Source organism: Vipera berus (assembly GCF_964194415.1).
Source record: "Vipera berus genome assembly, chromosome: 1".
NCBI classification, from domain to species: domain Eukaryota; kingdom Metazoa; phylum Chordata; class Lepidosauria; order Squamata; family Viperidae; genus Vipera; species Vipera berus.
Genome location: NC_138202.1, coordinates 337,534,448 through 337,561,507, shown reverse-complemented (window position 1 = coordinate 337,561,507; position 27,060 = coordinate 337,534,448). Strand labels below are relative to the sequence as shown.

The 27,060-nt window shown below is 41.0% G+C and overlaps 1 protein-coding gene across 5 annotated transcripts; it reads right to left on the bottom strand.

Moving 5' to 3' along the window:
* Window positions 1-1,138: 1,138 nt before the first annotated feature.
* KHK (ketohexokinase) lies at window positions 1,139-18,952 on the bottom strand. Of its 5 annotated transcripts, XM_081330089.1 has the most exons (9): window positions 18,751-18,952; window positions 18,024-18,140; window positions 12,381-12,515; window positions 12,174-12,308; window positions 6,219-6,291; window positions 3,570-3,716; window positions 2,974-3,062; window positions 1,716-1,873; window positions 1,139-1,485 (listed from the first exon to the last, which is right to left on the bottom strand). In XM_081330089.1, the coding sequence occupies exons 1-9, from the start codon at window positions 18,840-18,842 to the stop codon at window positions 1,400-1,402; spliced, it is 1,032 nt and encodes a 343-aa protein (XP_081186215.1). In that variant the 5' UTR covers window positions 18,843-18,952; the 3' UTR covers window positions 1,139-1,399. The 5 variants fall into 5 exon arrangements, with proteins under 5 accessions (XP_081186215.1, XP_081186212.1, XP_081186211.1 ...); XM_081330086.1 differs by lacking the exon at window positions 12,381-12,515 and having other exon boundaries at window positions 18,751-18,951; XM_081330085.1 differs by lacking the exon at window positions 12,174-12,308 and having other exon boundaries at window positions 18,751-18,950.
* Between the last annotated feature and the right edge of the window lie 8,108 nt (window positions 18,953-27,060).

Genomic DNA, 27,060 nt, shown 5'->3' with positions numbered 1-27,060 from the left:
CTTTCTCCTCAGTGCATCAATCAGACATGGAAGCCTCTTCCCTCCCTCCCCCAGCATACAGGACCACAGCCTTTCTAGGAGGTGATGCTACCTAGGTAGGAAGGATTTCTCTAAACTGAAAAGCCTGTCTCAGCAGGCTTCACAGAGCAGGCTCCCGATTCTGGAGAGTCTACTTAGAATCTCTTACTCTGCCTTCCTCAAGTAAGGAGCTGTAGCAGAGGGACAGGACAGCAATTACCGCTGTAATTTCCCAGTCTGGCCAAGGATCTAGCTGTGCGTTTCAGATGATCATTCTGCTCATTCTCTCAGCAGGTTCCTTTGGGGAAAAGCTTACGCAACACTGCGAAAGGCATCGCATAAATCTTTTGCCAAGGCATTTATATTACCTATATAATTTAAATGACCTCCCATCTCACAAAAGTGACTCTGAAATTAAAACAAAAACCACAAGCCATGATTTCCATGGTTAAACCAGTACACCCCAATCACCAAAGAAAACACATCCACAACAGCAGAGCTCGCGTAACCACCTGGTCCAAAGCCTGGGGAAACAGCCAGAAATGCGTATGCTTCTCCTGTACTTCTGCTTCTCCAAATCTGCCAATAAATCATCTTTAAACTGAATATGTTTCTGGACCATATAGGAAGAGCAACAAGTTACCAGGAATCTTAGTGGCTTAGAGAGGCAAGGAGGAGCTTCCCTTACAAGGTACAGGAGCCGATAATCACAGTATCTGGCAAAGAGGAAAACTTCAAGGACTGTCACATCATATTAATTGACTGGGCAACTAGCTGTTTGTACTGTATTCTTCCTCACATGATGTCTTCAGCCAGAAGATAAGTAGGCTCACTAGTGGGCAGGGGTGTTCTGGCCATTGTTAGGTGGCATGGATTAGTATTCTCCTTTTCTCTGTTACTCTACTGAAGTCTTAAATTGCTCCCAGCCTTGATATACCGAATAGCAACAAGTGCATCAGCAGTATTTTAATTCCATGTCCTCTCTCCTCTCATTACTTCTGGCACTCCTGGATCTGGCTGGCTGAGGCACAGCCCATCCTTTTCCTTCGAGGCCAGCCTGTGTACACACACACACATACACCCCTTGAGTAGAATTCCTTGCATAATGAACCAGGAGCAATCAACTTCAAGTATTTTATTTATCTTTACATGGTCATACAGCGAAATCTCTTTTCCTCCTGGCAAGAGACAGGAGCATCTGAGCCAGCTCAGCCAGACTGCATATGGAATGTGTGGCAGGCAGCCTGACATGTCTTCCCACCCGCAGGAGATGCCAGAGGAGCAGTGCCAGTGCCACTAGCAAATAGAACACAACTGTGAGAAATACAGTATTAGTCCATGGTCCAGTGAAATCCAGCAGGTACAGTTTTCAGCAGGTTGCTCACACGATTCCATCATAGCCGTGAACCCCACACTTCCGGCCTGCTACCTGGCATCCGTAGGTTAATGCTGCAGAGAGTGTTTTTCCTGCCACAGGAAGTGAGAAATCAGTTTAACTTTAGGGCAGATGGGCATACAAGAGATGGAGGAATAATGGCCAGGAGTTTCCTCACCATTCAGATCTCCTTCTTGATGCTATTAGATAGTGGTTTGTTGTGCAACTTAAAAAGTATTCTGTCCAAGACACAGAAGCAATTGTAAAGGGTTCTGCCGCTCATGCTATATCCACAAGAAAAGGAGAAGCACCCAGAACTTACCCTTGCTTAGAGCCAGGATCACAGCAGCATTGAATGTGTCTCCAGCCCCCAGAGTGTCCACAACAGTTTCAGGGGAGAATGCGTCTGAATGCACCAGCAGCCCATCTGGTCCCATTGCGTCAGCTCCATACTCGGCCCAAGCACAGACCAAAGTAGCTCTAGAAATGGACCGACAAGGTAGGTGGTTCGCTATGGGATGAGTGAGAATCCCAAAATACAGAAGGATAAGGAATATAGAAACTAACCTATGTAGTGTTTTGGATTCATCAAATGAATAAATCTAAATTACTACATAAGCAGGCAGATGCATGAATGTATTCCTTGTCTGCAATATTCTAAGCTCTATGATCTCAGGAAAAAGTAAAGATGCTTCCAAGTGTTGCAGAAAGTTGGTATATTTTCACACCTGTCTGCTTCATGGTATTTTGGTGGGACTGAATCCAAAGCATTGGACCAGCACTAATAGATATTTCCCTCCCCATTACTTCCATACAAAACATTCCCTATTCCAGCTATTTGGGACCTCATCAGCAAATCTGAAGGAGTGTTTGTTACTGCTAGAGACTTTGCCATATAACTGGGGAGGCTGAATCTTGATTGTCCACCCATTCCAATAATGTACCCAGGCAAGAAGCTGAATCTATGTGAGCTTTCCTTTCAGCTCTCAATAGGGAAGTCTGTGCAACTCAGCCTTTGGCCTAAACAGAAAGAAAGATAGAAGACCTTAAGGGAACACTAGATACGAAGGCATGATATAAATCCAATCATTAAAGTATTAAAAGAAGTGTGCTTCTGACAGGATTGCTAACTAAAGCTGCTGCAAAAGATAGCACCCTAGATTGTCTATCACGTGCAACAAGCATTTAATCTGATTTGGGCATATCAGCTTGTAGCACCAATTCAACCATGATCAGTACAGTTCTGGTTTAGCATGGTATGAAGCCACCCCTATTCCAGTTTATTCAGCAAGACCCAGTCATATGTGGTTTGGCACAGTCTATGTGTGACTCCAGTCTGAATTTAGCTGCTAAGAAATATCTAAAGCTGCTGGAAAAGAAGATCATCTTCTCCAAAACATTAAATGACTTGTGATTTGGGCTCTCTGGTTTCTTACAGTTGGTGAAATTGGTTGAGATGACCTCTAAAGGGCTTCCACTTTTGCCTCTGAGATTCTCTTCATTCTGCTATTCCATTTCATACCAACCCCAATAACTGGTGAAGGATCCAGGTTTGTCCCCATGTTTTGGTTCCCTCCTACCCTGGCTTCAAACGACCATACAGCCCTTTCACAGCCTCAGGAGCCGAGTAGAATCCAAATGTCTTGGCCACATCTTTGCTGACAAAGACCTAGAAGAAGAGAACCACAATAAAGTCACCACTTTTTAGCTGGGCCTTATTACATAGTATCTCTGGGTGACCAGATAGTGAGTGCCTCAGAGTGCTATGTGTGAAGGGAATGACTGTCAGTCTCAAGAGCATGGGGGTGGGGTGTATTCTAGCTAGACTTAGAGAATTTCACCTCACAGCTGTAGAAATCCCCCAAGAATAATGCTGTTTACTTCTCTGTGCACATGAAACTTATATGTAGAAAATCTCTGGAAATGTGTGACTGAAACAGTACTATTGATTCAGAAAGTGAACTTAGAATACTTAATAATTATACAAGGGATGGCAATACATCTTTGGTAGCTTCCTCCTTCAGGAGGAGGAGGCGGCAAAATCTCTCAGATCTTCCCTATGTGAAGAACGTAACTGAAGGGCAGGTTGTTCTTCCCTCAGTGTGCTTTCTTTCTTGACCAGCTGTGCTTCCCGCCGACATCAACCTATATCACCCCTTCACCCTTGACCCCTTACCACATCTCCATAGCAAAACAGCTGGTACAGTTCTGGCCTGGTCTTTTCCACCTCCACAGATGTGGTCACTCGCTCAGATGGTGGGCAGGTTTGGTTATACTTTTCCACCTGCTGCAGCATTTTAACCTGTTCCGAAGCATTCCTCCCCTGGGAGAAAATGCTACTGTTAGTGACACAATCTGAGATGTCTGTATGTGACGTTATTCCTGGAATTATTGAAAGCCTTTGTGATCTTAGATGCCTCACTACTTTCACTGGTTGAGCCATGTGCACCTGCTAATCCCAAAATTGATACCCAGCCACTTATGGCTTGGATAGTGGACTCTGGTGTGTTTGATGATCCAAGAAACTCTAGCGAGTAGGGAATACTTTCTTCCTCAGTAGTGAATAGGCATGGTTGGTATGTATTTTGAAAGTTTTGCATTAAATGTTCAGCCTATTGCTAGGTTCATTTCACGTTTCTAGTTTGTTATTATAGGCTGTGTTAACATAAAATACTTAACTTGGTTACCTCATTAACCTATTTTCTGTCACACAATGCACTGAACTATAAAAACAGGGTAGGTTCATACATGATAATTTACAGAACAATTTTATAAATCATCACATTGTGGAAACCCATTCTGTGTGGTAAACGTACGGTTTAATCCTAACCAACTGTAATCATTTGTCCAATATATTACTCTTGGTTAGGATTAGACCATTTATTTTAATTTGTTAAAAATAGATATGAACACAGCCATAGTCTCTGCTTTTCCTCGTTCTATTGTTGAGTTACTGGCTTCACTGGGTATTTGAATTTTAGTTATAATTATTATCTGTTTTATATTAAAACATCTCACTCAAATTTTATTTCAGAGGTACCATTATACTGGGGGCTGCCCTTGAGAACCACTCAGAAGCTTCAGCTGGTACAGAATGCAGCTGCACGAGTTCTTTTGGGGGTCTCCCGATACTCCCATATTACACCTCTGCTCCGTGAGCTGCACTGGCTTCCAGTTGCCTTCCGGGTGAGATTCAAGGTGCTGGTGATGACATATAATCCGGACCCATGCCTACATGGCATGGGTCCGGATTACCTACGGGAGCACCTACTGCCGGCGTCAACTTTCCTCCGTCTTGTACGTTCCCACAGAGAGGGCCTCCTCAGGGTACCACCGGTCAGAGAATGTCGGCTGGTGACCCCCAGGGGGAGAGCATTCTCGGTGGGTGCACCAATCCTTTGGAACCGCTTACCGGCTGAACTCCGGATGGCCCCCGACCTTCGCTCCTTCCGGCGTGATCTAAAAACTTATCTATTCGAACAAGCCGGCCTGGCCTGATGGGTTTGGGTTTTAACATTATTTTAAATAATGTTGTCTGCCAGTTGTCTTCCGGGTGAGATTCAAGGTACTGGTAACGGTGTTCAAAGCCCTCCATGGCATGGGGCCGGAGTACCTTAGGGAACATCTGCTGCCGGCATCAAGCTCCCTGCGCCCTGTGCGTTCCCACAGAGAGGGCCTCCTCAGGGTGCCACCGATCAGAGAATGTCGATTGGTGGCCCCCAGGGGGAGATCCTTCTCTGTGGGCGCTCCGGAGCTGTGGAATCAGCTACCGGTAGAGCTCCGGATGGCGCCCGATCTTCGCTCCTTTCGTCGCGATCTCAAGACGTTTCTGTTTGTACAAGCCGGCCTAGCCTGATGGGGATTGGTGGGGTTTTTTATTTTTGGTGTCTTAATTTTATCTTGGGGTTTTAGAATTGTATTCCAATTGTTTTAACTTGGGCAATCATTTAATCTCTTTTTAATGTTTGTATTTAGTATTTTATTCTGCCCTGTGAACCGCCCTGAGTCCTCAGGGAGAAGGGCGGTATATAAATATTATTAAATTAAATTAAATTAAATTAAATTAAATAACCTACAACATTGGGCAGAATCATTTAACTTTAAATCTTGTAACCTGTATTCTTATTTTTATTGCCCTGTATACCGCCCTGAGTCCTTCAGGAGAAGGGCGGTATATAAATCAAATAAATAAATAAATAAACAAATAAACAAACAAATAAATAAATAAATACTGACCCAAACAAATAAAAATGGCATGCAGAAGATAGAAAGTAGGGTTAGAAAGGAAGAGGGGAAGATTGGCCCAAATAAAGAAGTAGCGCATGCCACCCACAGACAAATGCTTAGGGAGGATGGCACAATTCAATTTGCTGCTGACAATTCCCTGCCATCAAGCATCACCTGTCTATGTGTAAAAGAGTGCCCACAGCAGAGCCTTGGTGGAGCAGTGGGCTAATGCCTCCTTAAGTAACACCAGCTGCCTGCAATTAGTGCAGGGTCGAGTCCCACCAGGCTCAAGGTTGACTCAGCCTTCCATCCTTCCCAGGTAGGTAAAATGAGGACCCAGATTGTTGGGGGCAATTAAGCTGACTTTGTAATAATGCCGCTTGGGGGTGTGTGTGAAAGCCCTAATAAGCAGGCATATACATAGAATGAAGGCTACTGCTAAGCTTGTAAGCCGCCCTGAGTCTTCGGAGAAGGGCGGGATATAAATGGAATTAAAATAAAAAAATAAAAAAATATTGTGGAAGGATAGTAAATCTGACCACCACCACTTTATCATATGAACAATGGACACCAACCCCCTTTCCAGTCAAGGCCTTACCTCCCAATGGATCCATTTGTATTGAGACAGGTCAACTTTTTCAAAATCAGCAGCTGTCACATCTGGCAGATTGCTGCAATTGGGAGAAGGGGAAGTGGGAATAGAGGAAGAAAAAAGTTTAATTAATGCAAGAAACTGATTTCCATCTTAAATCAGTGAAACAGGAAGCAAATGCATACATCCTTACAATTCAATAAAACAGGAAACAAAACACCTGTTGGCTTCTTAAGCTCAAAGTGCTCTATCTGGTGTAGCATCCTGTTTTCTTAGCACCAAACCAAATCTAGCAAATCCAAAGGGGACATGAACAGTTTCTTATTGCTAATCCCAAGTTTCCAATGAATAAACATATTTCCTCTGAACATGGTGGCTCAATTATATACAGAACTGATTTTGCAAGCTTAAAGTTAATTTCACCTCCTACTGGGAGCAATTCCAAAGTACTTTGAAGCTGCTTGCAGCTACACATCCAAAGGCTTTAGGCAGCATAGGCAGCCATCCCACGTAAGAATGTCTCTACAGCTTCATTCCTTTTCCCAAAATTTGATAAAAAGCACATATGAAGAAATCTCTTGGTAAATGTATCATGTACGATTGATATGGAATTTATTTACTTTAGAAATGTACCTAGGCATCTAACTGAACCATAATAAACTATGATATGCCAACCTCTTTTTTTGTTTCCATGATAACAATCTGAACGTGGAGCCATCACTTGACATTAAATTGTAATGTACTGAGAAAAAAGAAAGCAGACAGTATATACACATAAAGTGTGAAATATATTATAGAAAACAATGATGGCCATCAGTCTGTACAGTGTTAAAAAATTACAAAATTACAAAATAAACATGAGAAAAAAGACTAATCTCAACTGCTTACTAAGTCTGCAATAAATAAAGAGCCTTGGTGGAGCAGTGGGCTAATGCCTCCTTAAGTAACACCAGCTGCCTGCAATTATTGCAGGTTCGCATCCCACCAGGCTCAAGGTTGACTCAGCCTTCCATCCTTCCGAGGTAGGTAAAATGAGGACCCAGATTGTTGGGGGCAATTAAGCTGACTTTGTAATAATGCCGCTTGGGGTGTGTGTGAAAGCCCTAATAAGCAGGCATGTACATAGAATGAAGGCTACTGCTAAGCTTGTAAGCCGCCCTGAGTCTTCGGAGAAGGGCGGGATATAAATGGAATTAAAATAAAAAAAATAAATAAATGCACATTTATCCCTAATAGGACCATTCAGCCTGCCTGCCCTTGTTCTGCATTTGTGGACTGTCCTCCTTTCCTTAAGCTATTATGGCGGGAAAAGGATGCTTGTCTAGAATTGAGTTTGATCCTCCATTCTCAGTTTGTTCCTTTTATTTCATAGCTCCCTCACTTTGAAAACATTGTCTTAGCACTAGGCCATACTCAGGAACTTCATCTGGAGATATTTAGCATGGAAACAGATGATATTTAATTCTCAGTCCTCATTTTTATGGATTAACTTTACCTGAAATGGATTCGGTTTTAATGATTAACCCACCAGCCTAGGAGACAAAGAGACTGCTTTGATCAAAGGCCACAAGAATCACATTTGGAAAGATGACAAGCTTGGGCATTTTGCATGTCCTCAAATTATTAACCAGGCCTTGACACTCTATTGGCATCGGGAGATGGAAAACTGCGCATTCCCCACCCCTTGGGAAAAGATAAGGGGGTCATATAAGCGTTTCTGTATATTATTTATTTGTTCTTTCATTCAGCTTGTCTAGCCACCCATCTCAGCAAGTGACTGAGTAGCAAACCATCTTCAATGAAAAACAATTTAATGCCCATCTTAATGGTAAGATGGGTGGCCAATAAATTTTATAAATAAATAAATTCTCATCACAAATATAAAAATTAAAATACACAGCGGGAAAGTATTACAATTGACAGTTACTAATACAGTCAGGAGACAAGTGCCTTCAGACACTTGGCTCTCCAGGCCAGGTGCAGAACCAGGACTTTAGGGCTTTATGAAAAACCAGCAGGGCCTGGACTCTCCTAATCTCTGGATGGTGAATATAGACACATGCGCAGGCATTGGTTGTAGACACAAAACACACTTAACTTGGTCAGATAAAGACCAGCACATGCAAAGATACAAACCAGGTATAGGTTACCCTTGGTTATTTATTTTGTTTTTGTCGTTGTGAAGACCTGGTCTGTACGAATACTGTGTATTGATTCGTGTATCCCCTCAGAACTGATTTGTTTAGCACTGCCCAGCCTACATCTCACCTGCTGTTGTCAAAAGCCCAGGTTCTTTCCTGCTGTGAGCTGGTGGGAGTCACACTTGAATTTCTCGCTCTGTGAGCCAAAAAGCTTCTTGAGGAAGGGGAAGGTCACTAGATGACACAACCATATTTGGGAAGGATAATCAAGAATTAAGATTGGCAATGATGATTGACAGCAATCTGGATTTAATTAGCAATTGACAAAGAATTAATAATAAATCAGATTTTATTAGCTCATGCATGGATGCTTTTATTCCTTTCCCATTGGGTGGCACCTCTGGAGGAATTGGAGAGGCATTTTAAGCCCTATTTGGACCTGCTCACGTATTTTTCCCAATAAACTGGAACAAGAGCTATATTAATTCCTATGTAGTCCAAGGAATTAAAACTGGATATGCTATTTCTTAACAAAGCTATAACCATTACGATGTGGTCCTGCTCTCAACATAGAAAGGGGAGTCTATTCGTTCACTGGATGTTGACTCTCTGATGGGGAGAGGGTAGTTTTAATATTTTTTGTTATTATCTTGCTATTATCTTGGTTGATTTTAAAGGAACAAATAGGGTTGTTCTTTTGGGTATCAGGCTGTCCAAGAAATCCCATAAGTGAAACCTAGTCAGGGAAAAACATCCTAGACCTAGAAGAAAGCAATGGGAAGGAACTGGCAAATTCTTGCCTCTTTATTTTTCAAAATGTTTATTGTTTCAAAATTATAATAAAAAGTAAGTCAATCAATGTACATTTCTTGGTTATTCAGGCAGGCTATTTATTAGGTGATACCCATTTCTCTCAGGTTCAGGAACTCAATCTGCAAAATGGAATAAAGCTCTCAGGTAAAGAAAAGTTCAGGCAATGGCAGACTGCTTACTGCATGCAAAGCCGTTTCTCCTTACAAACAACAGTCATGCAATAAGAACAAGTGACTGTATTTAGAATTGGCTAGCATTAACTTCAGTATGATTCTTTAATGGCTTAACATACTGTACAGATCCACTGTATTTGGTTACTTTATAATGCAGTACATTGTGTCAATCCATGGGTTGAAAATGGTTTAATTCAGGAATCTGGTTAAGTGATGCATGAATGTTGTGTAGGTGTTAAAGCTTTGCTAGGCAAAAAAGTTATTAATATTTGATAACCAGCTTGATAATTATTCCATATGTACTTTGAAAATACAAAGTGCTGTATAATTTATATCCATTTATCAAATAATTATGACATTAATAATATTAGCAAATAATAGTAATAGATGGGAAGGAAGAAAACATTGTACACACACACACACACACACACACACACACACACACACACACACACACAAGGCTATCCTCTATTGTAGCAACAGTACATGGAAATTAGAAAAGAAGTAAGAAATAGTAAGGCAATGCTGTTAAAGATATGAAATTAATAAAATAAAAGGAATTATGACTAAATACGGTTTTCACCATCATCATTCAGAATACCTCTCTAGACATGCTTACAATTGACTATTCTCTAAACATTCCATTTATTCTCTTGCATATTTTATTTTCACCTCATTTCATTAGGTAATCAACTTTCAACATCACCTTTGCTAAAAATTCTTTAATGAAATCCTATTCTTTATAGCATACATCAAGAAACATACTACAATAAGTTTTCTGAAACCTACTTCTTTCAATGATCTATTGAAGGGGAAAAATCTGGTTTGCATAACCTTTGTCCAGTATAAAGTTGTATTGCACTTCTGAAATTATGCACCCTGTCATTTCCCAAACTTTTGCTATCAGAATTCTACCAAATGTTTACTAGGCACTCAATATGCTAACACACTTGTAGCTTTTTGCATTGTTTACTCTTGTCACCTTCCCTATTAAATACAGTAACAGTAATAGCATAATTCCCATCTTCAGACTCAGTTGTAATCTTCCAATACATTAAATAAATTACAGTACAGTCACTCCATAGGCAAAATTAGTTATGACGTACAAAGCCCTTCATGGCATGGGTCCGGATTACCTACGGCAACACCTGCGACCGGCGTCAACGTCCCTCCGTCCAGTGCGCTCCCACAGAGAGGGCCTCCTCAGGGTGCCGCCGATCAAAGAATGCCGATTGGTGACCCCCAGGGGGAGAGCGTTCTCTGTGGGCGCGCCAGACCTTTGGAACAGCTTACCGGTTGAGCTCCGGACGGCCCCCGACCTTCGCTCCTTCCGGCGCGATCTTAAAACATTCTTTTTCGAACAAGCTGGCCTGGTCTGACGGGATGGGGTTGGGTTTTTAAAATTAGTTCTTAACTCAATATGTATTGATTTTATGGGCATGATGTTTAATTGGTTTTTAATGGTTTTTTAATTTTTGTATCTGATTTTTATTGTGTATTGCCCTGTTCACCGCCCTGAGTCCTTCGGGAGAAGGGCGGTATAGAAATCAAATTATTAAATTAAATTAAATTAAATTAAAATAGTTACAATAATCTACAGCTACACTGTCTTACTATTTTCCAATGTTCTCACAGGATTAATGACCTTAATCATCAATATGTTCATGGACACTAACATTTATAGCACCCCACACAACACTCCAAAATACTCTTTCAAAATTCTCTTAATTACATTTTCATCCCAAATCATTTTATCATTTCCATCTTTAATTTCATAATCATTCAAATTGTTGGAAGGTCCTTGTTTCGCTCTCTTCACCTACTGTACTTACAAAATAATTTTTATTTCCATACAAATTGCTTAGTATCTTTGTATCTTTTTTCATTGTAACTTTTCCTTGTTTTTTTAAACCTTATTCTTTGTGATTACCTTTCCCCCTATACACATTAAGCAACATCTTACTCTCATTCTCACTTGTGAGCAGTCTTTGTCTTATATGCATCTTTTTCTCATCAACAGCCTTGTTCGTCATTCTGTTAAACATCCTTTTTCATGTTTCTCATTTTATACTTCCCATTCTCTATATTGGGCAAGATTTCAAGCAGATTTTAAACATGATGCCTATAAGCACTTAACAGGAATGCAAGAATTAATAGCAGTCAGTATGAGCTTGTCATAAACAAGATTAACCTTATCTCCTTTTCTCACAGAATCACCCAATTTCTCACATTTGCTTAATAGATCTGGACTTAGTGTATCTTGATCTCAGCAAAGGATTCCATCAACTCTCACAATATCCTCATTAATAAAATGGTATAATAGGAGCTAGATGATAGAACTATTGGCCCAGTAATTATACCCCAGTAGTACTCATAGCCAGCTCCACATCAGCTTGGAGAGTAGTATCAAGTGGAGTGCCACACAGCTATTTCCTCAGAACTTTGCCCTTTTTATTAATGGCTTGGATGAAGGGTAGAAGAAGCAGTTTAGAAGAGGAAGAAAGAAATGAAAATCTAGACAAGCTTGAACCATGTACTGAAACAAACCATGCAATTTTATGAGCCTGCTTCTCCACTGTGTATGTAAGCAGCTAAAATAGGAAGCTAGGAAGGGCCTATTCAACTATTTAATAGTATAAACATAATCCTAGTTATACTCTTTGTAATCTCTTTCTGGGGAAAAAAGAAGTTGCTGTAGCAGGCCAATCCTCACCCACCACACAGCAGTCAAGGTCACCTGGCCTCTGTTGGGGTGCTGAGAATCCTTTTGTGCCACCCATTGGTAGAGGGGGGGAAGGATTGGGGCAGCAGAGCCAAAGTGGGCCAGGTCTTACGTGTCATAAAGAGTAACTGTCCGAGAACCATTGCGGCAATTGATGAGGCAGCAGGCACACGGTGTCTCCCCCTGGCTCTGCCAGACCAAGTGGGCAACTTCCACCTTGCGCCATTGGAAGTCAGACAAGATGAAGCTTGGGGCCAGGGAAGAGGAGAGAGAGAAAAAAACATTAGAATTCACTGCGAAGAATGCTCAACCTACGCACCTAGCAGCGTGCAGGATCGTGCGGGTGCCTGTGGCTGAATTGCTGATCACCGTTGAAACGGGCAAGCTGCATGCCAGATGTAAAGCCACATGGGTGAGCTCCACCTCATAGCGTTGGAAATCATCACGGACGAAGCTGGGAGGGCAGAAAACATGAGCATCTTCTTGGTGTCTGTGTGTGTGTGTGTGTGTGTGTGTGAGGTTCTCTGTTTGGTGGAATAGAAGGCAGATGCTCCCAAGCTTCTCTTCAAGACAGCAGAGCCGTTACTGCCGCTTGGCAAAGGTTGTCAGTGTACTAGAAGCTGCAAGGACAGAGGGAGGTAACAGTCTGAAGAAAGCAGATAAAAATGAACTCTGCAGTTTGGAAGCTGAGAGCTCTGATGCCCTCAGCACTTAGTACTTATTTAAAAAAATCTCGTTACATTTACTCCGGAGCTCTGCTCCCTGAAGCATATGCTGCTCAGGAGTCAACAGACAGAATTTATTCCATAGTAAGCAGAATGGGAACAGAATGGTCCTTGAACTGCCTCAGATCAATTTCATAAAAAGTCTGTTTCCTGAAAGCAAAAGATCATAAATTTAGAGCTTGAGAATATAGACTATCTTCACCAACTTGCTTCACCAGTTCACTTCAGGATCTAGCAGATACATTTACATAACATGTCAAGTTCACTTCATGATTGTTTTGATTAGTTTCTTTTGTGGCTTAATGTGTGGGGTGAACTCATCTGTGTCAGTAGTTTGTTTCACTGTATTACCTTATGTGAGCTTAAAAGATTAATTCAGTACTCAGATAAAACATGTTGGGCGAATATGTCCACAAAGTCTGACTCCCAAAATCTACCCCAGGTTAATTGCTTTGAACAAAAGCTACTAGAGCTCGGCTCCTTCATTACCTTTTCATTTGAAAGCAGCTGTTTCTTAATCTATGTGATGTCAGTAACCAGTAGCAGCCCATCCACACCTGTCAAACTATTCATGTGACATTGCAGTCTCAATTGCTCCAGTATACAGGTAAAACTCGAAAAATTAGAATATCGTGCAAAAGTTCATTTATTTCAGTAATGCAACTTAAAAGGGGAAACTAATATATGAGATAGACTCATTACATGCAAAGCAAGGTAGTTCAAGCCGTGATTTGTCATAATTGTGATGATTATGGCTTACAGCTCATGAAAACCCCAAATCCACAATCTCAGAAAATTAGAATATTGTGAAAAGGTGCAATATACTAGGCTCAAAGTGTCCCACTCTAATCAGCTAATTAAGCCATAACACCTGCAAAGGGTTCCTGAGCCTTTAAATGGTCTCTCAGTCTGGTTCAGTAGGAATCACAATCATGGGGAAGACTGCTGACCTGACAGTTGTGCAGAAAACCATCATTGACACCCTCCATAAGGAGGGAAAGCCTCAAAAGGTAATTGCAAAAGAAGTTGGATGTTCCCCAAGTGCTGTATCAAAGCACATTAATAGAAAGTTATGTGGAAGGGAAAAGTGTGGAAGAAAAAGGTGCACAAGCAGCAGGGATGACCGCAGCCTGGAGAGGATTGCCAGGAAAAGGCCATTCAAAAGTGTTGGGGACTTTCACAAGGAGTGGACTGAGGCTGGAGTCAATGCATCAAGAGCCACCACACACAGATGGATCCTGGACATGGGCTTCAAATGTCATATTCCTCTTGTCAAGCTGCTCCTGAACAACAACGTCAGAAGCATCTTACCTGGGCTAAAGAAAAACAGACCTGGTCTGTTGCTCAGTGGTCCAAAGTCCTCTTTTCTGATGAGAGCAACTTTTGCATCTCATTTGGAAACCCAGGACCCAGAGTCTGGAGGAAGAATGGAGAGGCACACACTGCAAGATGCTTGAAGTCCAGTGTGAAGTTTCCACAGTCTGTGTTGATTTGGGGAGCCATGTCATCTCCTGGTGTTGGTCCACTGTGCTTCATTAAGTCCAGGGTCAACGCAGCCGTCTACCAGGAGATTTTGGAGCACTTCATGCTTCCTTCCGCAGACGAGCTTTATGGGGATGCTGACTTCATTTTCCAGCAGGACTTGGCACCTGCCCACACTGCCAAAAGCACCAAAACCTGGTTCAATTACCGTGGGATTACTGTGCTTGATTGGCCAGCAAACTCACCTGACCTGAACCCCATAGAGAATCTATGGGGTATTGCCAAGAGAAAGATGAGAGACATGAGACTGAACAATGCAGAAAAGCTGAAGGCTGCTATTGAAGCATCCTGGTCTTCCATAACATCTCAGCAGTGCCACAGGCTGATAGCTTCCATGCCATGCTGCTTTGAGGCAGTAATTGCTGCAAAAGGGGCCCAAACCAAGTACTGAGTACATATGCATGCTTATACTTTTCAGAGGTCCGATATTGTTCTATGTACACTTCTTGTTTTATTGATTGCATGTAATATTCTAATTTTATGATATTGTGGATTTGGGGTTTTCATGAGATGTAAGCCATAATCATTACAATTATGACAAATCATAGCTTGAACTATCTTGCTTTGCATGTAATGAGTCTATCTCATATATTAGTTTCCCCTTTTAAGTTGCATTACTGAAATAAATGAACTTTTGCACGATATTCTAATTTTTTGAGTTTCACCTGTATATCAAGAGAGTCTCTTGCATTTATTTAAATGGATTTTCTAATTGGGCAAAGAATTAAAACCAGGCTCCATAACTGAAATAAGATGACCACACATCAACACAGTTTTGGCAAGTTTTTGAAAGCATATACAAGAATTTATGCTGGTCTATGACTAAAATGAAGATTTAATAAAGACTAAAATAAGAACTACAATGAAACAGTGAAAACTCAGGGCTGATGGCTCTATATTGCCATTCAGTGAGACATTATGGCTTACTTGCTTAACCAAATCAGCTGTGAAAAACTGTTTTGGAAAACTAGGAACTGATTTAATATGATTATTAATAGAGAAAACTAAAAAAGTATTGTCTTAATAGTGCATTCTAAATTTCTCAACAGTTTTACAATAGCTAAAATAATTAATTAAAATGGGCAAACTAGGCTATATTCCAAGGCATACTTGGCAATAAATATGCTTTGTATTGTCCTCTTCATATGTTACATATGAAGACATTTTGGATAGCAATACTGTTGGGATAAGATTATTTTATTATTTTTATTCATTTTGTCTGCTACCCATTCAACTCAGTGTGGCTTAAAACATTTAAAAAAACCCTCCATTTTTATGATCCTGTAATCCCTTAATTCAGGGTGACCAGATGGAGCTGAACGTTTACTGGCCGGATGCCCTTCCTGATGCCATGAGCAGATATTTTTTCTTTGTGCCCTAGGAGAGGAACATCTGCTGTTACTTAGTATTGAACTCTCAATCTTCCGAGTGGGAGGCAAGCATCTTCACCACTAAGCCACCACACTGCTCGGTGGGTTACAACATTAATGACAGCTTGCAAGATTAAAAGCTATAAAACCATAAAACATAAATATTTCCAAAATCAATAAAAACAGAACTACAATCAAAAGTAAGATTATAGTTTTCATGTGTTTCCTACCTAGAAAGAGTTTAAAAATGTGCCATTAACTTCAGAATTAGAATATCAGAGTTAGAAAGGACCTTGTAGATCAGGGGAGTCAAACTCGCCGCATCACGTGATGTGTCGTGACGTATCGTGACTTTTTTCCCCTTTGCTGGAGCTGGGGTGGTTGTGGCTTCCACGTGAGGCATTGGGCCTGTGGGCCAGCCGTTTGACATCCCTGTTGTAGGTCATCTAGTCCAACCCCCCACCCAAGCAGGAGACTCTACACCAACTTCAGTAAACGTGGTTGGAGTCAACTATGAGGGCCACAAAAATGAAAACAGGAACTACATGAAAATTTGTGACTGCAAGTGCCACATCTCTCAAACACCTGGATGGAAAGTTTAGTGTAATATAAACTATAAGGTCAGGTGACAATAAAATCAACAGTCTGTGGCTATTTACTTGCATAAACACACACACACACACTTACTGTATAGGCATACATAATGACCATTTCTTAGTAATGGGTGCCATGATAAGATAATCATGATAGCTTAGTTAATTAACTGTTATCTTTGTACTTCCAACAGTTTCTGTTGCACCTCAAGTATTAATTAACTTAGCAATGCTAGAATAATTCTGTGCAATTGCCAATTACTGACAATCTGAATGGTCATTGTCTTTGTATCACAAGTAATTTAAGCTTTAATTAAGTTATCAGACCATAGGTTTTGCCTTTCGTTAACTTACTCCCTGTTTCTATTTTTTTCTATCTACACCTCACAAAGATTGGTTAATTGAAAATAATAATTCATACATGAAGTAGAATATAGTTCACAGAAACTTTTATTATACTGCAACTTTTTGCTATAGTCTTAGGCATGCATATTTAGGAATAAGAGCTACGGTAATTACTTTTTCTTTAAGTAGGCATGTAGGGTTACTCTATTATTAACTTTGAATTTCACAAGACTTATTCATTGGACATAACATGATTAGTCTTTAAAGTGTCACAAGATTCCTTGTTGAAATCAATTATTTTAAGGGAAGGATTCTTTTGCAAAAAATAGAACAATATTAATGAAAACAAGTTGTTTTAGAAGCAGAGGCAGAAACATGCCTGGCATCTGTGTTTGAATCTCATGTCAAGTCTGACCTGTTGATCATCTGACTATCACTAGCACGTGATAGACTTTCATTCCAAGGACATGGCTTGGAACAACCCAGCTTGGAAAAGAAACAAAGTTAAATGAGAGAACAAAGACAAAGACAAAAATCAGGGAGATTTTTAGTTAGAGCCAGAAGAAAACTAGTCCACCATGACACTGAAATGAATCCCCTGGAGCCTGATTTGAACCTTGTTTGAAATCATTGAATTAACCCATATTCAGGGTTGTACCAGCAATACACTGAACTAGAAGCTAAATGGACTGGGTTCACACAGCTTGCTGAGCCATACAAAACAAGTTTTTAAAGTAATTAACATGTTACATGAACTCTGACATTGTGTGAACTTTATGGTCACTTCATAACAGAGTACACATAGCAGCGTCTCCTTTCTTACTTGTCACAGGCAAATAATAGACCAGTTTGGATTTGCACAACATGTATAGTTTGTTTACTGAAGTAATCCGATTCTTTAAACTGTAAATGACTAGGCTTATAAAAAAACATTAAGCCACAAAGTTGTGAAAATTAGAGTTTTCCCCTATGAGGCAAATCCAGTATAACCTCAATTCCAGGCAAGGAACCACATTAGTGGACAAAGAAAAAATAAATCTGCAAAACACTTTTGTACAATATTTGAAACATTTGTAGGCTGTTGGGCCAGTCACTTTGTCTCAACCCTAGGAAGGAGGTTAATGGCAAACCACTTCTGAAAAACTTTGCCAAGAAAACTGGAGGGACTTCTCCAGGCAGACTCTGGACATGATTGAACGGGAGGTGGGGAAGTGTAGTAAGATGGGACACAAGTGCATGAAATAAATACGTTTCTCATGAAATGGAAACACACACTTCTGCCCTTCCCCTTCTGCTTTTAGTGTGTGTGTGTGTGTGTGTGTGTGTGTGTGTGTGTGTGTGTAGAGCGGGTAGTCACAATCCCCTTCTGTATTCAGCTGGCACTTACTTTGCAGCATGGCCAGGAGCTAACGAACCCATAAAAGCACAAGGGGCCCCCAGCAGGGCCAGAACGGTACAGGTGTTGGAGGCGTTCCCTCCACGTTGCCAGCGCTGCGACAAACATCTGGAAAGAAACAGCCGACAGCAGCCTCAGCGTCCCATTCTGACAGGCTCTTTACAAGGCAGCCTAGTATCCGGGACCTCCGGCAAGGGACCGAATTGAGGAGCAGCACTTCAGAGCTTGGCATTTATTTCACTCTCTTCCAAAGGGGTTCTCAGATTGCGAAACAGATAGAAAAGCTGCTTCGGGACGCCGAGGCAACACCTCCACCCTCCCTCCGGAACCTCTTCCGCGAGCTACGAGTGTTCTGAGCCCTGCCCGGGCGAACCGAGCCCCGAAATTTCTCCCAAGTGTGAGCTGGTTCCTGCTTATCGGGGTTTCGAGAGCAGAGCTCTCTCCTCCCGCGACACGGACCAAAACGGGTTAGTGCAGGGGTCGGCAACCTCGGCTCTTTTATGACTCGTGGACTTCAACTCCCAGAATTCCTGAGCCAGCATAGCTGGCTCAGGAATTCTGGGAGTTGAAGTCCACGAGTCATAAAAGAGCCGAGGTTGCCGACCCCTGGGTTAGTGCAAGCGGAGAAAAAGAACAACCCACCCACTCCTCTCCTCCGCAGTCTGCACCCAGCCGTGCCTCATTGCTAGGCCTTTGCTTGGGTGGGGTGGGGGGGTACCTAGTGTCCGAATCCTCCTCCGGATAATTGTCCACCACGCTGATTATGTCCAGGCACACAAGTCCGATGCACAAAATGCGTTTCTCCTCCATCGCTCGAAGTGGCGTCTTCCTCGGCTCCTGTCACTACCGTCCGCTGGTCCCAGCCGGGGCTCAGCGTTCTGTTCTCTTGTGCTGATCTCACCCCCAGATCAGCGGATGCCTCCGCTCGCCCCGGGCAGTCGCACAGCCATTGGCAGAAGCGCATGACGGTCGGTTCCGATTGGCTCCCTCCACGGTATGCAAATCAATCCTACCCTTTGGTTCAAAGTGTTCTTTCCCTCTTTTTTATAGGACTTCTCTTCCCCCCCCCCTTCCCCCGTCCCGGAAGTACGGCTGCCAGTCTAGCGGGTGCCCGGTCCAATGCCACCCACCTGTTGCGTCTTTGGTGCTCAACAGTCGCTGAACTCCCGGCAGGCCGGTCTGAATCGTGCCTGCCAACAAGACGGATCTAGAACTGCTGTTCGGGGGGCGGGGGGGGGGGCGGGGGAAACGTGGGCAGTCCCGTTGCAAAAGAAAAGATTGCTTTCACACGACGTACTACCTAGTTACCGAATCGACATGCTTTTGAGATAGTACAATATAATAACCATAAAGTATCTGGGTTTACCCAATAGGCTAAGTTGCCGAAAACCAAACCAAGGGTGGCATGAGGTGAGAATGCACCCACTAACGGACTGCAAATGGGGATTGTATATAAACAAATGTTCTATGCATGGCTTGCCGGTTGGCTACTTTGTAAAAGTTTTGACCCTGATCACAGATATAAAGCCAAGAGTTGGAAAGAAGGAATACACATCCAGTCAGCCATTGTCAGGGTCCTGGAACTATTCCAATTTCAGTGGTTTTAAAAAAAAACCTCTTCTCCCTCGTTTCAGAGGTTTCTGCGCCGTTTAGAGCCTGGTAATTACAGAAACTGCAGAAAAGTGGGATGGCACTTCTCCACAACTGACACTCCAGCAAGAAGCCTTCTATTTTGGTGTTTGCTGATTGTTTCCCCACATGTAAATACTTTCCAGGGACCAATATCCTTGAAAGATTTGGATCATAATGGACATCCTCCTCTGCTCCTTCTACCACCTTCCCTGGTCTCAGCCAGGGTTCAACGTTTGCTCCTCTCCTGCTGATCTCATCCCAGAAAGAGGACCTGAAAGTTAATGTAACCATCACAATCTTTATTTAACACTTGCAGGAGTAAACATGCAGTGCTCCCTGGGACGGACACCAGGTATGTATGCAATGTTCTGGCATGGCATGTCTGCGCAGGGGGTGAATTTCACCTGAGCATTCTTTAATGAAAGGTGCAAAACAGACTGTCTATTAAACATCTGTGGGAAACTAACTTATCAGCTTGTGAAATACCTTCCCTTTGAACTCCTCTCTGCACCTGGCATTTATCTCCACGTACTGTATATTCCCGGGGCACAGTATGCATCTACTATTTTTTTTCATAACAAAAGCCCATGCTGTGGTTAACCAGCTGCCCGTGGAGCTCAGGACTGCCCCTGACCTACACTCATTCCACTGGGACCTGAAGACTTGGCTCTTTGAGCTCTCTGACCCAGGCTGAGAATTTTAACTGGGGTTTTATTTTCAGGGATAATTTAATCTTTTAATTCTCTTTTAACTTTGTATTTTATATTGATGTGATTTTAAAATGCCCTGTAAACTGCCCTGAGTCCTTCGGGAAAGGGCGGTATATAAATCTAATAAAATCTAAAATCTAAATCTAAAATCTAAATATGGCACTAGCTTGGTCCAGGTGTACTGATGCAGCGCAAATGTGTCGACTTGAACAAATTAATGCAACCAATAGATTATTTCAGTTCCTTTTTGCTGCAGCGGACAAAAACATTTGTTCCCATATAAACAATGACAGCTGAATATGTGCCTTTTGGAAGCCTCTCAGGCTGTTTTCTCCCCATATGCTTGCTTAAGAATGGAAGGAGAGGCATCCAGCTCAAGGTGATTTAAGATTCTTAGCTTTGATGATTAACAGCTGCAGATGTGCCTCTCTCTGTCCCACGCACGTTCTGGAAAGAAGAAAGAAGCACACACACCCCCCAGCCCTCAGGAAAATTGGAGAAAGGGCAGCACTTCTCCAGAAGATCTTGCAGGTTTCCTTGTGAGTTACCTGCTCACCAAATAAATGGCTGAAGGTACTACTACCTGTGTTTTGTTTGATTAGTTGCACCAATAAACAAGTTGAAGCTAGTTTTATTTTTTTTTAAAAAAATTTACTCTATTGGCAGTTGTTTTCTAAGGCTAGAGATATAAACCATTCCTTCACTGTGATTTATAGTGTTTTCACATATACTGCAATGATATAAGTCCTGTCTATTTTCTTTTATTTTTTGGCATAATTATGGTCCGGAGACTCAAGTCTAGGAGATGCTACAAATTGCTAGTGGGAAAATGAATAGAAAGATCCCTTTTCTGACAAAAATTCAGTGGGCTGAGAAGAGGTCTCCTTTCTCTCTGCAGGTAGAATATATGTCTCACCACTCAGTTTGATCCCTGCTTCCACCATCTACTTCCATACATTGTGCTCCTGCTAATAAGGCAGCTACACAAGAGACCTCTCTGGGAGGCTGTAATGTTCAACCATATTTCCAAACAACTATTTTATGTATGGCAGTGAAAGTTGGACCATAAGAAAGGCTGAGTGCCAAAAATTGAGGCCTTTGAACTCTGGTGCTGGAGAAGACTCCTGCGAGTCCCTTGGACTGCCAGGCGATCAAACCGGTCAGTCCTAGAGGAGATCAACCCTGACTGCTCCTTAGAAGGCCAGATCCTGAAGCTAAAACTCAAATACTTTGGCCACCTAATGAGGAGGAAGGACTCACTGGAGAAGAGCCTAATGCTGGGAAAGATTGAGGGCAATAGAAGAAGGGGACGACAGAGAATGAGGTGGCTGGATGGAGTCACTGAAGCAGTAGGTGTGAGCTTAAATGGACTCCAGAAGATGGTAGAGGACAGGAAGGCCTGGAGGAACGTTGTCCATAGGGTTGCGATGGGTCGGACACGACTTCGCAACTAACAACAACAACAAAAAATTTTTTTATTTGCAGTCAACTGAAATTATGCAGAACCTGTACCAGAAATTTCTCTGTCAATCTCAGCAAGTAAAGGAGCCTGAATTTGGTCCTGAATTAGTTGTCTGACAGTGTACGTTAACAAGTAAAGTAGTCCCAGTAGGCCACAGAGGAATACCACTGGCAGAATTTTCAGTTTCTTTAGAGGCACAAAAGTGCATTATAAATGTTCAAGAAAGGAATTCAGTCTGAGAGGAGGGGCATAGATCTCTTTTTAGTACAAGGATACTGTAGCTAACAGTCAAGAAGGGTTGACAGTAAAGAGCAATAGCACTTAGACTTATAGACTGCTTCGTACAGTAATGCTTTACAGCCCTCTCTAAGCTGTTTACAGTGTCAGCATATTGCCCCTAACAATCGGGGCCCTCTTTTACCAACCTCAGAAAGATGGAAGGCTGAGTCAACCTTGAGCTAGTCAGGATCAAACTCCTGGCAGTGGGCAGAGTTAGCCTGCAATGCTGCATTTTAACCACTGCACAATGCATCTAAATCAGATGCTTCGGTAGCTATAGATTTCATAGTTATTTTTACATCCTGAATCATAGACGCTAGGACTACCAAGTACTTCAGTTTTAAAATAAAAAAAATATTGAAGCATGCAAGGTTGTAAGAATAATACCTATCCATCTTTTCCCCAGGGGCACAAGTGCCAATTACAAACTACATTGCTTATGCTTTCACGAGAACCAGTGTGGTCAAGAGGCTAAGGCTAGAAATCTGGAAGGATTCCATAGCACTGAGACTTGATTGGTTGCACTTATTAATGATGATAAGGAAACTGGGAGCTGAGGTGTGGTTGGTCCTATCACCCTGACCTTCCTAGATCTCAGCAGTTTTTGATATCATCAATGATAGTATCCTTATGGACCCATTGCAGGAATTGGGAAGGGAGACATGGTGTTCAGGTGGTTCTCCATGGTCAGTTTTAGTTTTAATCATATTGATAGGAGGATAGAAGTTGAGCCCAGACCTCCTGATTTACAGCATGTCTCAAGGCTCAACTTTCCCCCACTCCTGTGTAACACCAACATGTGGGTGGTGGTGGTCTTCCACTCATTTGGAGTCAAGTATCATCAGAATGCTGATGATATCTGTCGCATATCTTGTCCCTGAGCAACTAGGTGATTCTGTCCATTAGGTATAAGCCCTTTGGCACAGTATTCTCCCCAAAGATCCATATAATGTCCACCTTGCCTCCCTTCAAATGATCTTTTTTTTAAAAAAATTTTTTCTCAACCATTGAATTAAGATGTTTCAGGCTGGTTCGTTTTAATTGAGTAGGTGTTGATGCAGAAATATGTTGATCCTTAGACTATTACTGCTTTTTATATCATGTTTTTTCTTTTAACTTTGTGAAGCTCAGTAGTTATTTTGGAATTAGGTGACCTAGAAATTTAACAAACAAACAAAAACAAACAAACAAACAAGCCATCCCAGTTTCTTTTTTCTATGTCTGGTTCCATTGTCTTCCTTGAAGCATTGCTGCCAGAGAGTTCTACTGAACCAAGATAAGTTGTTGTCTGTTAAGAGGACACTGACAAGCATTGACCTGAGAGAATTCTGGTTACAAAATTAACCAGGTCAGGACAGGAAAATTAGGCCACTTATTGAACAACTCTTATAGAGCATTTTGGAGTCTGTTATGACGTATTTTTTAGTTTATACAATCATACTAAAACACAGTTTATAAACCATAATGAGATGGTTCATAAATTAAGTTAACTAAAAGCTAAACAGACTGCATCAAGACTTACTGCAGGAGTAGGCAACCTTTCTGCAGCCATAAGTCACATTTTGCATTTTAATAAGGTCAGTCTTTGGGAATTACAGATGTTACCAATACAATGAACTGCTGAAATTGAAAAAGTTGATAGTAGATTAACACACATGAATATCAGAAAGTTAGAAAAACAAATTCCACTCTCTGGTTAAGGAAATGTTTGAATATTTGTATACCTGTTAATAAAGGCTAGTATATTACTGTGGCTACTTTAATGAAAAGGTTGTTTTCTTAAAATGTAAGTTTACCACAAAAGGTCCTAAATTTCTTCTAATAAATCCTTCTCTTTTAAAGCAAAGCCACTATTTATAGCAAAATTTAATGTTTCAGGATTCATATCCAAAGAAGTTGGAAAAACATTTCATCAGATCCATCTACGAAGGATTTAGTAAAGTCATTTCATAGCATCCCTTTCTATGGTTCAACATTTTACTGTCAACAGCTGTGCTCTAATTTCTTTTTCTCAACAATCAGCCTGAATACACACATTCTGATGCTAACAAGCCGGATGGCATACTAAATATATTGTTAATGTATATTTGCTTTGAATATTTAATAGTTTGACATTTTATTATTTATTTATTTTTTATTTTAATTCCATTTATATCCCGCCCTTCTCCGAAGACTCAGGGCGGCTTACAAGCTTAGCAGTAGCCTTCATTCTATGTATATGCCTGCTTATTAGGGCTTTCACACACACACCCCAAGCGGCATTATTACAAAGTCAGCTTAATTGCCCCCAACAATCTGGGTCCTCATTTTACCTACCTCGGAAGGATGGAAGGTTGAGTCAACCTTGAGCCTGGTGGGAGGCGAACCTGCAATAATTGCAGGCAGCTGGTGTTACTTAAGGAGGCATTAGCCCACTGCTCCACCAAGCCTTGTCCCTGTTTATTTGAGAGGTTGTCCAGTTCCCAAAAGTCTTATCAGTTCCTTAGTATGTTAAGTAGGTCAGTATGTTTCTGACTTCCAGTCTTTCCTTACGTAAGATGAATTGTGTCCACACAAGGTCTGTTTATATTTCAAAACATCAGTGTTATCACTAGACTTGGATCACGGGGTTTATTGCAACAATAAATAGATCACACAGAATGTTCTGGCAGACATCAGAGGTATATGGGTCTTGTGCTTTCCTTAAAGCACCTATTCCATTCTGTTCTTTTATAAAGTGTTATCATCTAAAATGTTTCAGTGTATCTTAAACCAAGAACTGACAACATAGCACTTGGAAGTCTCTATGATACTTGTAACTTTCTGATGGCTACAACTATGATATCCCAAAGTTAAAATCAAATTATGTTTTTTTTATTGAAAAGTTTTACAATACATTTTATCTTTAACAATCCCCCCCTCCCTCCACCCACCCCTACCTAACCCTCCCTATCCCTCCCCCCCATTCCCCCCCCCCGACTTCCCAGAGCTAAGTACAAGGTATAAAAACAAAGAACAATCATAAACATCCATATGCTAACAACAATAAACTATTAATTCTATCGCCCTCTAGCTCATATAAAATGACTACAAGCAATACTAATATTACATATAAAAGGAAAGAAAAAAAAGAGAAAAAAGCTTATTCAAATGCTAAGTGAAACTTTTTAGTCCCATATTTGTTCTGGATATAATCAATCCACTTTTTCCACTCCATAATATAACGTTCTTGCGAGTGATCTTTCAAGTAAGCCGAAATCTTTGCCATTTCCGCCAGGTCAGAAACTTTTAGAGTCCATTCTTCTATAGTCGGCAGTTCCTCCTTCTTAAAAATATGGAACGCTTCACGAATTTGCGTGTCAAATCAAATTATGTTTTTAGTTTATTTTTATTGTTAAGAAACTGGCTGAAATGTTGGCGTTTTATTAGTAAGAGAAAATAAGAACGAAGAAAGTGCAGAAAATAGAAAAATAGGAATGTAGTAAAGAAAAAGAAAAATATATAATGAAATGACTACCCCTTCATCAAAATTTTATAATTTATCAATTTCTCTTAAAATACAAATGATCTCTTCTCTTCATATCCCATCTCTTATCTATAAACAAATCCATAAAACTTGTCATTTCAACCCTGATATCAGCAAAAAATCTATTAAAAGTTATCACAATTTACAACATGTCTATTTTAACCTTGATCTAATAAACCAACTTTATATTCCATCTTTTACTTTTAACAGTTTTGATCTTTAATTCTTTCAAATAAAGTTCTAGAACTTGATTTCATTTTCTCATTGTCCCTCTGCACAAAATCCTTCTAAACTTAATCAGATCTCTTTTTAAAATTCTATATAGTAAAGTTATCTAAGTCGGTCTTTTGGATTGTTATTTGTATATCCCTTTTAATTATTAAGACATCAGACACTTTGATTTGTATATCCAATGTAACATCTTTTCCCATTTCTTGTAGCCTGTCATTTAGAAATTCACTTTCATATCAGTCTCAGTCTTCTTTGATAAAGCTTCTTTCTCTTCTTTAACATCTTTTAAGTGCAGTCTGGAGAACATCGATGCTGGCATCAAAGTAAACGGTGTTTGGATCAACAATTTAAGATATGCTGACGATACAGTTCTGCTTGCCAGTAAGCGTGAAGATCTTCAGCTCCTCATCAACAGAGTCACAGAAATATCTGAAAAATACGGCTTGAAGCTTAACACCTCAAAAACCAAGATCATGGTCATCAGCAAACAACCTGTTAATTTACCACCAATAGATTCGAAGGAATATCATTAGAAAAAGTTGAAAGGATCACACACCTCGGTTCTAATTTACATGAAATGACATGACCACTGAAGTAAAGACAAGGATAGAGAAAGCTTGAATAGCATTCTTCAAAAATGAAAAAGGTCTTCTGCAGTCACGACATAAGGCTAAGATTGAAAATCAGGCTTGTCAGATGTTTTTTTTCTTCTTTCCTATCCTGCTCTATGGAGTAGAGTTGGTCTCTGACAGAAGGCCACCTGAACAGACTAGAAGCATTTGAAATGTGGATTTACAGGCGGCTGTTATGTATAAGCTGAGTTGACAAGATCAGAAATGAGGAGGTGATAAGCCGCCTGGGAAAGCCAGGGGAAATCATCAAAACAATTAAAAAATGAAAGTTAGAATATTTTGGACATGTGATGCGACACCCAGAAAAATACGGCATACTCCATTTAATCCTCCAGGGAAAGATTGGGGGCAAATGAGGTCTAGGCAGAAGAAGAACATCATGGCTTCAAAATCTAAGGGACTGGTTTGGACAAAACTTAGCAGCACTTTTTCATGCGGCTGCTGATAAAACCAGGATCGCCAACATGATCACCAGCCTCCGATAACAGATATGGCACAAGAAGAAGAAGTGCAGTCTCTCTGTATAATGTTTTTTTCTTTTTACAACCCTATAATCCCTTTATTCTAGGTGGAGTTG

Excerpts from the sequence above, each read along its gene's own strand:
- KHK (XM_081330089.1), bottom strand. The coding sequence starts at position 18,842 with ATGGAGGAGAAACGCATTTTGTGCATCGGACTTGTGTGCCTGGACATA. Across the intron at positions 3,063-3,569 it reads TGTTTTGCTATGGAGATGTG|GTCTTTGTCAGCAAAGATGT; the intron begins GTAAGGGGTCAA and ends CTCTTCTTCTAG. Across the intron at positions 1,486-1,715 it reads GATCCTGGCTCTAAGCAAGG|GAAAAACACTCTCTGCAGCA; the intron begins GTAAGTTCTGGG and ends TTCCTGTGGCAG.